General features: G+C 40.8%; 1 protein-coding gene across 1 annotated transcript in view; it reads left to right on the top strand.

The window, feature by feature from the left end:
• The first annotated feature begins 303 nt into the window (after window positions 1-303).
• The window catches only part of pax5 (paired box 5), a 53,465-nt gene continuing 36,951 nt past the window's right edge, over window positions 304-16,817 (top strand). Inside the window, exons 1-4 of the mRNA XM_061730159.1 lie at window positions 304-346; window positions 8,504-8,669; window positions 15,321-15,518; window positions 16,211-16,275. Of these exons, the coding sequence (XP_061586143.1) occupies window positions 304-346; window positions 8,504-8,669; window positions 15,321-15,518; window positions 16,211-16,275 (472 nt within the window). The remainder of the gene's footprint in view (window positions 347-8,503; window positions 8,670-15,320; window positions 15,519-16,210; window positions 16,276-16,817) is intronic.

The raw sequence follows: 16,817 nt of genomic DNA on the forward strand, positions 1-16,817 counted from the left end.
CGGGAAGGGGTCCCGTCTCTGAGTCCCATTCTCACCGCCGCTTCCTTCTCCCCCACTTCCCTGTGCATCTCCAACTTTCGATGTTTAGACATCATTTTCCCCGTTCAGCCCAAGAACCCAGCGCCAACTCCTCAATCAACATTTTTCTTTTTTTTTAATATATAGAACGCAATCCTCTCTTTAAGGGAAACACCTTTTCATTCATTGCAGGTCACGGTCTGTCAATAGTGGCCGACTGAAGCGGGTGCCATTTTTAAGATCCCTTATTGCTTACTGGGTCCCCCCCTCAACTCCACTTTAACGATGGAGATTCACTGTAAGCACGACCCATTCGCAGCGATGCACAGTAAGTTGCTTATGATTTCCTTCATCTGCATGATTCCATCTGAACTCCCATCGCAAACTATGCTTTATGCCGCTGGGGAGCGGAGTGCAACATGGCCAAAAAAAAAAGACATTTGTTTTTACTTTCCTTTTCCTTCAACTTAAGTTGTACAATAGTCCATGCAAACCATTTTTTTTTGCAGCACATTGGATTGGCAAATTGAAGATAATTCTTACATTTTTCAAGACAGTCTGGAAATACTTTGGAAACGTGTTGCAAATAAAAGCACACAAGGGAAAATGATTAAAAACGGACATATTATATTTAAACGTTTATATAATTTTGATTTGAATGCAAAAATAATTGATAAGGAAATTTCAAGTTTGGCTGCTCTTTTCTAATTCTATTATTTAATGTTTGCTCTTTTGCATATATTTATTTCAGTTTACCGCCATTGAAGGTAATGTGCGCCTGGGATGTGATACGAGTGTAATTCAGCCTGATTTAGGAGGAACTGGGATGACTTTGTGCGTTGAGGGGTGCAGTTTAGTCTGTCTCGGCCTTTATTGTGTTGCATTTGCAGTTGCCCTGCGAGTGACGGTTTGCTGTGGAAGGTTTTGAGGAAAGAGGAGGTGCAGGGGTCAGAGAAGGAGGGAGGAAGAGACGGAAAGAGAGGGAGAGAGAGAGAGAAAGAGAGAGAGCGCGCGATAGAGAAAGAGAGAGAGAGGGAGAGAGAGGGGGAGAGAGGGAAAGAGAGATAACAAATCATGAAGTTGAACTTGAATTCACAAACCTCAACAAGAGAATTTCTTTGCATATTTGACACTGTACTTTAAACACGTTAGTGCAGGCAGAGATCTGCCTTAAGTGAAAAAAAAAATATGATAAAAATAGTTAGATAGCCAGATCCATATAGTAAATAAATCTCTTGTCCTCGCCCACAGGTCAAAGCATGCACGGGTTTAACTCTCAGCGTGCGTCTTGCTCAAGGACACCTCAGCAGAGCAGCTGCTTGATGCAGGAGAGGTTTCATGAAAGGGGGACACAGCTTGGGCATTCAGTCGTGACATGGCGGGTCCTGCTTTGTTCTTTTGCGTTCACTACCCTTCCCCAAATGAAGAAAACAAAAACAAAAAAAAAACTCCTCTCCGTCCAACTGAAATCATATTTTTTACTGATAGAAAGTCAAAGGACAGTTTTTTTTAAAAACACACATTTAGCTTTGAGATAGTTTTGTAAATATAGCCACAGATTAAATGAATATACAATACTCTTATTTTCTTGGTTTTGGGGTATGAGCATAAAACTCTTCAAGGAGCTTTAAACTGTCATTCCTTTGATTTTATATATATATATATATATATATATATATATATATATATATATATATATATATATATATATATATATATATATATATATATATATATATATATATATATATATATATATATATAAAAAGCCCACCCCCCCATCACCACAAATCATAGACCAAATGTTGAGGCTTAGATTTGAAATTATTTGAAAATATGTGAAATACATTTTTAAAAATAATTCTCACACTTTGCCTTTGTACATTTTTCTGTTATAACTATTTACGTCCATAACATCATCAAAAAGTCCAGCAAGGATTTCAACCTGTGCGCCTGGTTTGGTGGCTCAGAGATCCGTGTTGTGTGACTGACAGAGAGGTTCCCACGGCGTGTCATCCTGCAGGATGGAAACGCAGGAGAAGCTGCACACACGCATCCTAAAAGCTAGAACGAATCACGTTTCCTCTTGGCGGCCGTTTCACCAAAAACCAATGATCCGCGGGGCTGACGGTAACAGCCGAGCTGAAGTTATATATGTCAGAGCGCCGAGACGCTTTAAAACGATTACAACAAAAAAATGTCAAAGGTAGAGACAGAGAGGTTGGGATAAATCGAGTGTGACGCGTGGAAATGTTGTTGGGCAAGTTTGAATGTGCGCTGCCTGTGTGTGTAAGAGCGTGAAACGGCCTAAAGTTCACACCAACCAGAAAAAACACGCAAGTTTGTACATGTTTGATTGAATATTCATTTTAATTCAGTTTTTATGCAAAAGAAAACAAGATATTGTTAAGCTACTTCAAGGTGATCGATTGCCACTTAATTTATATTATTCCCTGGAAATTACAGTCTTTTATTTAATTTTGAAAGTGTTTATATGCGCTTGTTTAGCTTTAAATAACATTTTTTACCAGGAACGACAATATATAGCGGGGATGTTTAAAAAGAAAAAAAAATCTATTCCAGGTGATTGTGATGATAATGAGCTGAATTTCATAATCACACATTGTAATGGTAATAGAGGCATGCTGAATATTAAGTAAGCGAGGCTGTGGCCTACCTTAGTGACCAGTGAGTTAAAGAAAATACGGAAATCTGACTGTGAAATACATTGAGAGGCAACAGCAAACAATTTGAAAAAAAGGTGCTTAACTTTATCTGCTGAAAAGGGATAGATGGCCTTCAATTGAATTTTTGAACTACTTATTCATTATTACTTTTTTCCGCAGTATAGCTTCTTATAGGCTAATTGTTTTTTTTTTTTTTCAAGCTTTGCAAAACATGATGTGAAAAAAAGCAAAAAACGACAACCATAGAATAAGACTGTAAGGGTCTAAAATGCCAGCACATTTGGCACATCTATCTATTCACTGTTTGTTCAAGGAAATTTCCTTCATCTGTATTCTCGCAGGCAACTTTTTTTCAAACAGCTTTCAGCCAAAAGTAATTTATAGATTCCCTTTTTCTTTCCTTCTGTTTTTTCTTCTTCAACGGAAAGAGAATATTGAAAAAAAAAAGGTCGAGCAAGACCCGGTGACGTTTTGTTTGAGATTTCTTTTTTCCTTTATTTTTTAACCGTCAGGCCGTGACAAGGCAGATGAGAGATGAGAGACAGAGGGAAAAAAAGTTGATGGACAGGAGGGGAAAAAGCAGAGAGAGGGACACTGAGGAATGCAGCAGAAAGCAAGAGAGAGAGAGAGAAGGAGAGAGAAGGAGAGAGAGAGAGAAAGAGAGACAAGAGTCTGATGGACCTTATTTTCTGGATGGGGGAGCTCCAATATATTCTGCTTTATCTCAGTATATTTTTTTCCTCCTGGAAAGAGTAAATCAATCAAACATTTAAGGAAGTCCTGGCTCTTAAGTCAGGTCCTATAATAGGTAAATAAATAAAATACAACACGGATGCATAATGACTGCTAGTCCCCTGGCTTTCTCTGTCCCCCTCTGATTCAGCTGGATGAAAATAAACCTGCTGATTCTGCCAACATCTTCCTCCCTCCAGGGACTCTGAGTGCAGTTTTTTTTTTTTTTTTTTTGGGAGGGGGGAAAGAGCCTTAAAAGCCCAGACCTCTAATTTGGCAAAAATCTTTGTATCTAATTTGCAACAGCAGCTCTTGATCTGATCCTGTTGATTGAATTTCTGGGATCAAGCAGTCAAGTAGTCAGTTGTAAGACAACGTCACTGCCGCGCTCTTTTGTGTTGCTCCATATTTACAGATAATTATGCTCAGCTCCCCATTCTCAGGAAAGTGTATATCTTTTTGTGCTAATATCATACAACTGGAGCATATATATTCATGCATCACCATCCAACTTGTGCCCAAAGCCTTTAAAATGAGAACTTGTATGACTTATTCAGAGAATCATGCTACAGTGGCTGATAAACAAATGCCTTTATAGAATGTGTACATTTTTTCTTTTTTTTTTTTTTTTTTTTGCATTTACCCCTATCACTATTTATGGGCTGGGGAAATAAATTTCAAACACATAATCCCCATCTTCCAGCCCAAGAATGGTGAGAGTCTGAACGCCTAATGCCAACAGTAAATACACAGATAAGTGAATAAATAGTTATCTGGAGGTTTTTGTAGGTCACAAGTCATTCCTCACCATCTCTATACAAAGCAAGGCGTATTTCATGCCCTGGCCCAGATAGGAGGGGTGAAAGGAACCATTTCGTTTACTCTTATCAGAGAATGAGGGAGAATGGTCGGGTAAGGGGGGGGAGGAGGAGGGCGGGGGGGGTGTCTCCTCTGCAGATACCTGTGGTGAGGAGGACACAGCACAGTTGGCTTCTATAAACGACCCTGCAGAAATCAGAAACTGTGCTTTTATGCGCTGAGAGGCTCAAAGAAATAATAAGAAGGAATGAGGAGAGGAGGGAAAAGGAATAATGCCCTCACACTGCTACACAAAGCGTTCTTGAGCGTAAAAAAGACCTGAATTTGTCCATGTAGGTCAGCGGGCTCTTTCTTCTCTTTAGTGTGGTCTCTGTGCATATGCTGAATGTGGCCGGCGGTGATTTGATGAAGATTTCCTGTAAAGTCGTAGGAATCAGTCACGGTAAATAAGCAGATCGTGCTTTTATAGCAAAAAACAGTAGGGATCAGAGGTGCCCCGTTGGCTTAAGGGTCAGGGCTTTGACTGCCAGCAGCTGGGGAGCTTTGTTGTACGTTGTTTTCCTCCCTTCTGATCATGAACTTCCTATTAAAATGATAAAAATGCCCCCCCCCCCTCCCGTCTCAGTAGCTCCACTAACTCGAGGACCTGAAGATAGAGCGTGGAGTCTGTTAAACAGGCTATACAGCCTCTTGGAGCAGATTTGTAAAGTCTAATTTCTGGGCTTTTTACATAAAACTGAGTATTCACACTGCGTATTACAAGGAGCAAAGAGTTTGTATTAGTCAACAATACCAAACTTTCCAAGCAGGCTCAAGAAATTCAAGAAGGTAATACATAATAATTACAAAGTGTAGTATATTTGGCAGATATGTATGAATATTGTTTTGCAAAAGGCAGTAAGATAGATGCAAAGAACCCCAAGACAACTGCATTTTTCTCCATTCTTACAGGCTGCCTTCTGTTTCCAAAATGTAATTTTGAAGTGTTCATGCAATGCAAGCTGTTATATCAGTTGAAATGTCAGGTTTTCTACAGATTGTGTGTCGTAGGCTGCTTGTTACCGACTCTGTACATCAACCAGTTTCTGAAATGTCTGGAAAATGTCCTTCTCCTCACTCCAATGCAGATGTCATAGTACAATTCCTTCAAGATTTATCGAAAGCATAAAGGAAAAACAGCATTAATACTTGAGAATAACTTATGTCAGATGACAAGTAAAGTAAGAGTTGCATTTGTTATATAAGTGCCACTCTTTTAATCACTGGTCCTGGTCACACATGCCGGATCAAATGCTCAGCATCAGATGCATTTATCACTCCAAGTTGTTCAAAAGCCAATGCATGCCGCCCTGCTGACATTATTGTTGTGGAAATCGGTAGAAAGCACAACTTCCAGGGATGAATATGAGCAATTTGACACAAAAAGTAGGTTAAGTACCTTTACTGCATGTCCCACGCCAGCCAAGAGCAACAGAAGTATATGACTGAAAGGAAAGAAGACAACAAAATGACAAAGAGACTGTAATACTTAGTGGATTGCTGAATTCTTTCGAGGCATTCTGATGAGTTCATATTGTCTTTAAAGCTCATATTGCTTGTTAAATTTCATGCCATTTAGCCGCCAAGCCTTTGCTGAGCCCAGCTCACGGGGCAACGCATAAACAGATATCACTCCGTCTATATATATTGGTGTCTTTTGTAAAGAGTGATTGCTTTTGAAATTGTGCTGTCTGCAGTTGGCGTCCGCATAATGAGGCTTCTGCTATCTGCAAAAATAAATAAATAAAAAATAAATAAATAAAGCGAGTGAGAGAAAGAGTGACTGTCCACATAGATGTTTGGGAATAGCTTTGTTTGATTCCACACAGAGAGAGAGAGGCTCTTTAGACTTTCCATTTCTTTATTTATCCCTCATGTATTGTTCTTTTTATATATTGAGCTGGAGAAAGCTGCGTGCATGTGTTTCTGCATGTGTGTCTGCATGCGTGTGTTTCTTTCACTTATGCTGATGAAGAGTAAACGAGGACTGGGGGACTGATTCGGGGGACAGCTTGCTGTTTTAGGCGGTGTCCCTGCTGGGGTTATGTGTTTAAAATCTATTACCCCCACAGCTAGGATTAGTGTGTGAGAGAGAGTGTGCGTGTTTCCCCTAAAGACGTAATCACTATGGTAATACAAAAGCCAGTGGATTAAACGGTAGACAAATTCTAGTTGATTTACACTTTGCCTTTGGTGAGATTCATATGTATATATACAGTATGAACACATAGTTGGGGGGGGTCCAACAGTTTCCTCGCTGATGCAGAGACAGTGTGTCTACTGGCTGATATGTTTAACAGTCTCACCTTAAATCACAAGAGTTTAGAGCCTGCCAGAGTAGAGGTGGCAAATATACCCATGGAACCTGTTTAAGAGCTTCCTGTGTGGTTTAATTTACCTTGTAATATTTCGAAGGCACTCCCGTTTTAACTGATGTATGCGGACTATACAAAGGATCTTACAAAGTAACTCTCCAGCTTTCGTCTCCAACTCGTTGGCACTACTGTTTACATCCAGACAAAGACAGAAGTTTCTCAGGCAGCTCTTTAACCCGGCAGCTATGATTTCCTGTACACTCGGGCCGGAGCAAAAGAGTCAGAAACAGTGCAGAAAAAATCCCATTTCCAGAAGGTTATTCAATTACGTCAAGATTCAACTTGGCTTTTATTCTACTCTAGTGTATGCCGGTCTTTCTGTCTTTTATCCGTATCCTGTTTTACTTTCATCCCCTCATCCCTCAGGGGGAATATTAGCAGTATCTTTCACTGTACGGCTGGAGTGAAGCCGTGGTCAATAATGAATTGAAATCCCTTCATTTACTCAAAATCTTTGCTGAGCCTGCCCCTGGTGAAATTGGGTAAAGTTTGCGCTTTGGAGTGGTCCAAAAGGTATTATTATGCAGAGCAAAATAAATGAGAAGCAGTAATGAGATCAGATCTATCTGAGATAATAAACCTACCCCAGCCCGGAGGCCAACAGCTGTACGATTGCTATCCACAAAGTGTTACCAGAAGTTAACTTTCCCTGAACAAACCGTAACTTTATGCATTCAGATTTGCCGTGTGGTTTGAGGGAACTGAAGATGTGAGGCCGCAGTTTTGTCAACTCTTGATCGATAGAAAGAAATGCTGACATACTGAAGCTTGTTGACTGATTGTTTGCTGGTATCAGTGCAGAGAAAGTAGGATTGATGCTGTGCTGGAATGATGCTGCTGCTTGGATCTGGACCATGACGGGTCACGCTGGAGTTTGACTTGCAGCTGCTTAGCAGCAAGTATCAGGCAGAGCGGAAGAAAACGCAGGGGTTAAACACCCAGAGGCCCAGAACTGGTGCCCAGACCTGCTCAATCCGGCTGCCCTTGTATAAAAAGTAAATAAACACATGAATGAATAGACACACTTTAGTTTAAAGCAAGGGGCATGATCTATGTTAAAATTAGACTAAAAATGTCAAACGTCTATTCTAGACCTTTCCTCATTTTCACATCAGGGATACACTTCTTAACTGATATGAAAAGATGAAAAGACTCCTAACTTTCAGGAGGCTTGTTTTTTACAGTCAGACGTCCACTCGTTTACTATTCTGCTGTACAAACTTGAGAAATGGAGCAAGTCTTTGTCTGACAGTGACGTTTCTGGAACATGGGATGATCCAGGTGGCAACGTTTTAATTAAATTGTCTGATATGTGGCCCTTTGACTGCTAAATGATTTGAATATCTCCCTGTGGGAGGACAACAGTGCTGCTCACCTCTGGTGTAAATACTCTGCTCTCCTTAATTAAATAATTATAGACAGTCTTTCTTTACTTTATCTTTTTTTGATGAAACTGTGAGAACAATTGATCTGCCTGAATGTGATTGTGTTTGAGAAGTTGCCATTTGTTTATGAGTATTCGTATCAAGAATTTGATTAGATAAAATGTATTTGACGTTTTTTTTTTTGTTGTTGATCCACAGGTCGTATTTATTTCTCACACATTACGCTTAAATCATAAAATCCACCCCATTAAAATTCTCATCACTCCTTCTTCAACTGGCATTTTGTCAGCTGAGTTTGAATTCATTTATCTTTCGTTTCAGCCTGGATAAACTAATTTAAAAGTTCTCTGTGTTCTCAGGGGGCTCCAACCAAATCATAATATTCCTTTCTGCCACTCATCCTCAGTCTTGTTCTTATCCTTCCTCGACTTCGTCTGCTCTCTTCCAGGACACGGTGGAGTGAATCAGCTCGGAGGTGTGTTTGTAAATGGCAGGCCCCTCCCGGATGTGGTCCGGCAACGAATAGTAGAGCTGGCCCATCAAGGGGTTCGGCCCTGCGACATCTCACGCCAGCTACGCGTCAGCCATGGATGCGTCAGCAAAATACTGGGCAGGTAAAAGACACAGACACCCACATGTTCTGAGGTGACAGCTCAGAAGAAATGCTAAAGTCTTAGGTTATCTGCTTTTGCACGGATGGCAGGACTGTTAAAAGCAACTACAGAAAGTCTTACTTGTCTCCTTGATATACAATTTGAATCTTGGAAGTGGATCAGAAATATGAAAAACTAAAATATTGCAGCTCAGTGGCAAGAGTAAAAGGTTTAGGGTTAGGGTTACTGCCCACAATAACTCTTTTTACTCTGTACTATGACTCTTTTTCAACATGTTTGAGTGTCTTTAATGAACCAAACAATTCAATAAATAAGAGTCTAAATGCAATAAAAAATTGAGTTTTGAATCTGCTGAATGAAGCAAAACAAAACACGAAAACTAAATCGACAATGTTGCCTCGATTGAGGTGCAAGTTGGGTCTCAGCGGTAAAAATCACAAGACCTATCCCACCGCTACCCCTCCAACCTCTAAATGTAGACTTGTCTGGTAATTTAATTGTTCAGCTGGGTGAAGGTAATCTGCTTTGGCTAGTGCTTTTTTTTTTTTTTTTTTTGCCGAACTGACTAATTTAAGGTGATTTTCACCAAAGTGGTTCCAGTTCTGGTTCAGAGTCAGCACCTGATTTAGAACCAGTTCTTAGTTTTCAACAGCCAACCTTGTAGAAAGCACTGATTCGGGAGCCAGGTGAAAACTCTGCTGTGTTGGATCCAAGACCTGCTCATGTCAGGGTTCTGGGGTCAACACAGCCACAAACGACCGAAGCATTGTGATCTCCATTTTTAAGTTAGAAATAAACAAAGAATGAACACCAAACTGAAGCAGCACTGCACCACAGAGGAGAGCATCTCCTTACAGTATGGACCAAAGCGCAAAACAAATGTAATGACGTAACAATGCAATCTAACAAAAAACCTATTTTGACAGCTATATTTATAAAAAAAACAGAGCCACCGTGTGAGTAAAACATCTCTGCTTCAACATGGAGGTGAATTAGAAAAAGAGGTGGAAGAGCAACTTTCAGTGTATCAAAATTGGCTGTCAGAGTGTGAATTTTGCACAAAGTGCTGCATAAAGTGACACCACTATGTCTGATTTTTACCTGAATTTTAAACAGTTTTTGCTTCTCTATTAGCCGTTAATAAAAATTGCTGAGCATTTCAATTTCACCCGCTGGTATTTATTGGATCCTGCTGAAAACAACAGGTATACTGTAAATCCAGTTTTTAGGCCAAAAAGAAAAAATGTTCACAAACTCCAACTGCTGTTAACAACAATATTTATAAATGAGCACTGTGTCTATCAGAATAAACTGAAGGGAGGTTGGAAGAGACATCATTGCATAATAGTGTGATTCTGTAGTGAAAACTGGAAAAGTAAACCAGTTTCTAATCTTCCAAACGTTTGAAAACCCAGCTCCGATCAGGCTCCAGCATCGGTCCAGCAAATATAGGACTGATGACGCTTCTGATATGTGCTTCTGTTCCATCACTTGTGCTACATTTTAGACATTTTTTACCTTAATTTCACTTGCTCCCTATTTCCCTAACTCCAACCCCAGTCATTCTGCTCTCTATACTCTGCTCTGTATCCTGTAAACCTTATCCGACCCCTCTCAATGCATCCGTCTCTCTCTGGACTCCCCTCTCCCCCCTGTCCGTCTGCCTACCTCCCTCCCTCAAAGTTAAATTCAGGAGTAAATCCCTGTTTGTTCCCTACCCCTGTAAAGAAAGAGGGAACAAAAACTGACAAGACTCAACACCTTTAAGAATTAGCATCAAAATGAAAGTGGCACCATATTTCTGTCTCGGCCTCATCCCAAAAAAAGAAGGAGGAGAAGAAAAAAAAAAGAAATAGATACATATGTTTGAGTGAGATGGAGAATGAGAGATGGACAAGAACAAGGAATGCAATCAAAAGGGGAAAAGGTGTGTTAAGGGAGAAGAGTGTGGCAAAAAGAAAAATGAATGAGCGACAGAGAGCCCATTTGTGGGGACGGAGGGGAAGGATTAGCTACAGCGACCCTCAGCTATATCAAAAAATGTGTTGCTCATTGTTCTCCAGTGCCTCTCTTTCTCTTACCCCTTTCCTGTCTTTCCCTCTCTATCTCTTTCTCTCCTCTTTCCTGGCCGTTCAGCTCACTGAAGCGTTACCGTGAGGGGGGAGGAGAGGGGATCGAGGGATGGATGTAGGGAGGGAGGGTTGTTTTATCCTCTCTTCTCTGTCTCTTTGGTGCCAGCAGAACAAAAACACCAACTCTACCACCCGATGTGTGAGTGTGTGTGGCTGTGTGTGTGTTTGTTGGCTCATCGTTGCACAGGATATCAATAACCACGCTCGTTTATTCACCAATGATTCAGCTGTGAATAATTTAAATAGTTTTCCATTTGGAAATAGATTGTTTTTCCTTTAGCAGGGTTTTTTTTATTTTTTTTTTTATTTTTTGCTTTTTGCTCCAGCTGCGAAAAGAGTCAAAATGTGCAACACAGAGACGCACGCTCACACTCACACACAGAAAAGAGAGACAAGGAAGCGCACATTTACAGGAACTCGCATCAAGGATTACTCTACCGTACAGTGGAGAGAGAGAGCAGCAGGTTTAAGACTGACTGACAGCTTGCATCCACACACAGCATCCCCCCTTTTTTCTTGCAAGCTGCGTAGCGCATTCGCTGTCCTTGCACCCCCTGCCCCCATGCCCCTTCTGCATGCAAATACATTCATGAAATAGCCATGGTGGACACAAAACACTTAAATCTGTGCGAGTGTGAGTGTGTGTGTGTGTGTGTGTGCCGCTGCCCTGCTTCTTCATCTATGTCACAATGTGAAATTGCATAAGAAAACAGCAGCCATTCACAGATCGAGTATTGCATTAGACATATCTTCTCACAGATGTCTGAGAGTGATATATTCATATTAAGTAATTTAACTGACACTTATATCTCTGGATAGAAGAAAAAAAATCAGACAACTGCAGTGTTATGTAAGAGAGAGGGTTTTATGTCAGCTGTACTTATCAGTACGGTACAGTTTTCTCTTGAGAGAGAAAAAAAAATCATACACTCAAAAAAAGTGCAGGAAAAGAAAACCGTTATTCACCATGAAATGAAAAGAGTTTAATCAAGGAAGAGTAACTGGAAAAAGAAGAAAAACCATGATCATGTGATCAGGATGCTTTAATGAGCGAGTATGTGCAGTGTACATAACCAGAAAATTGTTTTAACACCCTCTTTTTAATTCATTACTTGCACTACACCAGATGGATCTTTGGTGTCTACACTTGCAATCACACAATTTGATGACCCAATCCATCCAATTTGTTAAAAAAAAAAGTCCTAATGCTCAGCCAGTAGCGGAATACAATACAATACAAAGAGAAGTTTCTTAAACCAAAGTAAAGAAAACATGACCAAGCTTTAGCGGTGAACCGATCACTTGATCAATATGGACAGCAAGAATATTTCCTGCCCACAATAACTCTTTGAATCCTTTTTAGAGCCAAATTAAAAGCACCAAGTCTATTCTCTTTAAAGGGAATGAGACAGTGTCCTGATTGCGGGAGATGTTGGGATGTGATCTGCTGATAGAAAAGTTTGAATTTAGCCAAAAAGACGTGGCTGTTTTAGAGCCAGCAGGGGAGAGACCCGAGCAGCTGAGTGAGGCAATGTTCAAATGACCATCAGGAGAGGTGAAATCAAATGGTTGCTATGTTATAATTGCTTGAATTGCAGATTCTCACTACTGAGTGTCAAAAACATTCAGCTTTAAGAGGCAACAAGACGATTAATCAAACAAATACAAAGAGTTAAATAAGTTTGATATTAAATCAGCTTGATTTGAAGACATCCTAATTAAAAAGACTAACTCATGGCTCCAACCTTCTAACAATAATGTAGCTGCCAAACCTTCATCATATCTTTATGTTTTTAATACCATTTTTTACAAAAATGGTTTCACAGGTGCCAGTTTTATGAAAATGGAAATGGATATCTGCGAAAGCTCATTTCAGGGTGAAGAAAGTCCATTTGCAGGGTTAATGTGAAAACAGAGAAAGCTTGGTTTCAGATAAAACACTTAAATCTGTGTGTGACTGTGAGTGAGGGTGTGTATCGGTGGCCTGCTCCTTTCTTCTATGTCACAATGTGAAGGAAAAAAAGTAAACAGCAGCCATTCACAGATCACTATGGCATCAGGCATCTTCTCACAGATGTCTGGGAGCGATAGATTCATATTAACCACTTTAACTGACACTTGCATCTTAAAAACATCAGAAAACTGCAGCTTTATGTAAGAGAGAGAGTTTTGTGTCAGCTGTACTTATCAGTTCCTGTGAATACAGAGTTCTCTCTGAAGAAAAAAACAAAACAAAAAACAAATTAAACACGCAAAATAATACGGAAAAATAAATAAATAATAAGGGAACAAAACACCAATAGTTATTCACCATGAAATGAATAAGGCTTAATTTAAGCAGAGTTATCGATAGATTAAACGAGTTCTCACCACAGCTGAGTGGAGTAACTCAAAACTTGTTATTGTAAGACTTTTTATTTTAAAGTCGTAACATGCATCGCTTTATACTTTGCTAATGCATTATATCAAATAAACTCAGTGCTATAAACCACATTGAAAACGGAAAGGAAAGGCATGAAGGAAATCCAATAAAATAGCAGTAAATGACGGTGTTTGTGTGAGAAGGAGCTGCATATGTGGAAGCGTTGCAGAGCTGCCTCAGAGAGACTGGAACCGGGACAGATATAACCATTCACTCCATGAACTGGGTCTCCTCCCTTATAGGGGCAGGCTTTATGCAATCACTCACACAGGAGCATCCCAGAGCCACTTCAATACCACCAAGTTGGCTGCAGAGTTGCTACCAACACCTTGAATTAACCAGATTTTACTACAAGACTGACAACAGTGACTACGTTTAGATGCAGTCAGTTATTGCTAATATTCCGGTTACTGAAACATTCGGAATATTCCGTTTACATGCGTGAGCAAACAGGGTTATCCCCGTTTACAATAGTAATTAATCATTCGGGATATCCTGATCAAACCAGCAATGAGAACGTGATGACGCAATTCCCGTCATTTCCGCTTCTTCTTCCTGTATCCAAATTCAAAACAAATGCTGCTTTGCGCAACTTTTCACTCACCTTCTTGTAAATTGATAAATTGATAGATTGATAAATCTCGCGATCCCCGTACTTTCTACCGTCTACAAATGCCAAAATGTTCATATCCTTCATTACATTTATAAAGTGATTAGTCTCCTCCTCACTCCAAAAGTGTGGCGTGGTCTTGCGTTTCTCCGTGTTTTAGAAGAACTTCCTGGACTCAAAAGACCAGGATTCCTTGCGAACAGAGCATGCGCAGAAAACAAATTAATGTTTTGTTTGATGGGGATATTCCGTTTGGGGTTTACATGACCGAATATTCGGGTTTTAAAAGGAGTAACCCAGGGGAGCAAATTCAGGTTATTCAAAGGGGTTATTGGTGTTTACATGCAAATTCGGGTTATTGCCAATATTCGGGTTTTAAAAGGGTTATTGAGTGCATGTAAACGCAGTCAGTCATTCATGGGTGTTCCTACGCCGCTCAGGATGACTTTTATTAATACTGGTCGTGGATTTGCCTGCATCACATGCTTTGTTTCCTTGATTATTTGCACCCAAGCGCCACCAGAAGCAGTCTCTACCAAGTTCGCTGGTCCGTGGGAATCCATAGGAACCAGACCAATTCTTTGTATTGAATTCAATTGAATTCAGTCTCTAGGCTCTTTTCAGAGACCCAGAACATGACCCCCGAGCAATTACTACTTAAACAATGGGAGGTAAAAAGGGTTAGGGGTATTGAAGAGGAAGAGCATTAGGATGAATTTCCAGGCTAGAAACAGTGAATTTCTATCAGACACAATAAAAAGATGCTGCCGCATGTATAATAGTATATACTTCGTATATACTCTAGCAATAAAGACTACAATTGGTATGTTACTTAAATTCAGTCCAGAGCTATACAGGAAACACTTCCATCATCAGCGTTTCCCCCCCGTTATCTGTTAGTGGTTCCTTCATAACTTAACTCCATCTGCAGCGCTCTGCACATGCTAACCTATTTTAGGAAGACTCGGTAAACAGCTTGGTCTTGACCTCTTTTGGCATGGTGACACCCTTTGATGATTTATTTATGTTTATAAGTCCAGTTTGGAGTCTTTTATATCCCACTTATACACAGCAAAAGGAAATCTCAGGGCACTTGATGCAGTAAGAAATCATTTGAGCCAGCACTTGGAGACAGCTGGAAGAAAATAGTTCATCTTAACAAGAAGAGATCATCATCAGACTCAAGGAAAGGGAGACAAACTGCCTCCAACTGCTGGGACAGGGAAACTGTAAACGAGAAAAAAGACATCAAGACAGATGAGGGGGAAAGCAAACAATGAAAAACAGACAGGTTGTTCGTGACAATAACTTCAGATTAGGCAAATGCAGGTGACGGAAAAGACACAAGGTTAACGAGAGTCAACGAGAGGAGAGTGAGATCATTAATAAACCAAAACAGAATCCTTTTTTTTCTGTTGTTCCTGCAAGCGTCTTATGTTTTCATCTCAGGCAAGAGCAACCGTTTTTTCTACTCCTTGCCTCGGCAGGTACTATGAAACAGGCAGCATCCGCCCTGGTGTAATCGGGGGATCCAAACCAAAGGTCGCTACACCCAAAGTGGTCGACAAGATTGCAGATTACAAACGCCAAAACCCTACCATGTTTGCCTGGGAGATCCGGGACAGGCTCCTGGCCGAGAGAGTCTGCGACAACGACAGCGTCCCCAGCGTCAGCTCCATCAACAGGTACCGCAGGACGGTGTAATCTGTGTGTTTGTTTGAGTATCAAACTGTAGCAACAGGTACTGAGTGCAGACAGAGCGCCTGAACAATACAAGTGCGTGTTTTATGTGTGTGTTCGTCGGGTGTGGGAGGGGGAAAGGAGAATTGCTAAGAGGCCCCAGTCTCCATATGTATGAAGTTGCTGCAGCTCAGTGGTTCAACACGATGGTACAATGACAAGCCTTTCCCCTGAGCACAGAGACGGCGTAAGAGGGAGGGATAGTGAAATGAGAGAAAGAGAAGGAGTGAGCCGAAGGGGCAGACAAAAGAGAACGAAGGTGTGTGGGGGATGAGGAAAGAAACAGACACAAAAGGGAAGAAAAGAAAGGAAAAGGGAAAAAAAAGGAGGAAAGGAAATGAGAAGAGGGGAGAGGAAAAGGGGAGGAAAAGAAGAGAAAGGGAAGAGGAAGAAAAGGCTTGCATGAGCAGCCAAGCAGGAAGTGTGAGGCCCCTCTGCCATGTCAGCCTGCCTCAGCCACTTCACACAAACTCACACACACACACACACACGCACGCGCGCGCACACACACACACAGACACAAAAACACACACAGGAACACACAGTTTTGCTCCCACGACGGTCATGTTCTCTCTGTCACTCAGAATCTCTCACACAAACCACTTCACACACTGATATCTCCTCTCTCCTCCTGCAGGATCATTCGGACGAAGGTTCAGCAGCAGCCCGGTCAAACGGGCTCCGTGTCGGCTCACAACTTAGGTAGGTCGCCGCCTGAACTCCTTCCACTGAAAAGCCTATTTTTATTAGAAAAACAAAGTCTTTAGTGGAATAATTATTGCACAGCCTGCTGGAAAGCATAAAGTTCCCATAATTCTGGTGCATCCCAATATTCACTGCCTGAATTTAAAACAGCAGGCTTTTCTTTGGGATCACTTTGGCTCTTTTTTTGGTTTATTAAGTAAAGGGAGGGTTGTGTATTGATGACTGAACTGCGTTTATGCAGAAAGTGAGGGATGAGGTCCATCAAAGGTTTTCAGGGTTAAACATCCATCCATTATCCATGCCTGATTATTCCTGTTTAGGGTCACAGGGATCTGCTGGAGCCAATCCCAGCTCTATTCAGGCTAAAGGCAGGTGTATAATCAAGATAGCTCGCCACTCCATTACAGGGCCTCATATAACCAAACTACCACACACACTCACTTCTACGGGTAATTTAAAATCACCAATTAACCTGACATACTTGTTTTTGGACTATGAGAGGAAAGCCATGCAAACTCCACACAAAAAGCCCCCCTGCT

The sequence above is a fragment of the Cololabis saira genome, chromosome 1 (genome assembly GCF_033807715.1).
Source record: "Cololabis saira isolate AMF1-May2022 chromosome 1, fColSai1.1, whole genome shotgun sequence".
Classification (NCBI taxonomy): Eukaryota; Metazoa; Chordata; class Actinopteri; order Beloniformes; family Belonidae; genus Cololabis; species Cololabis saira.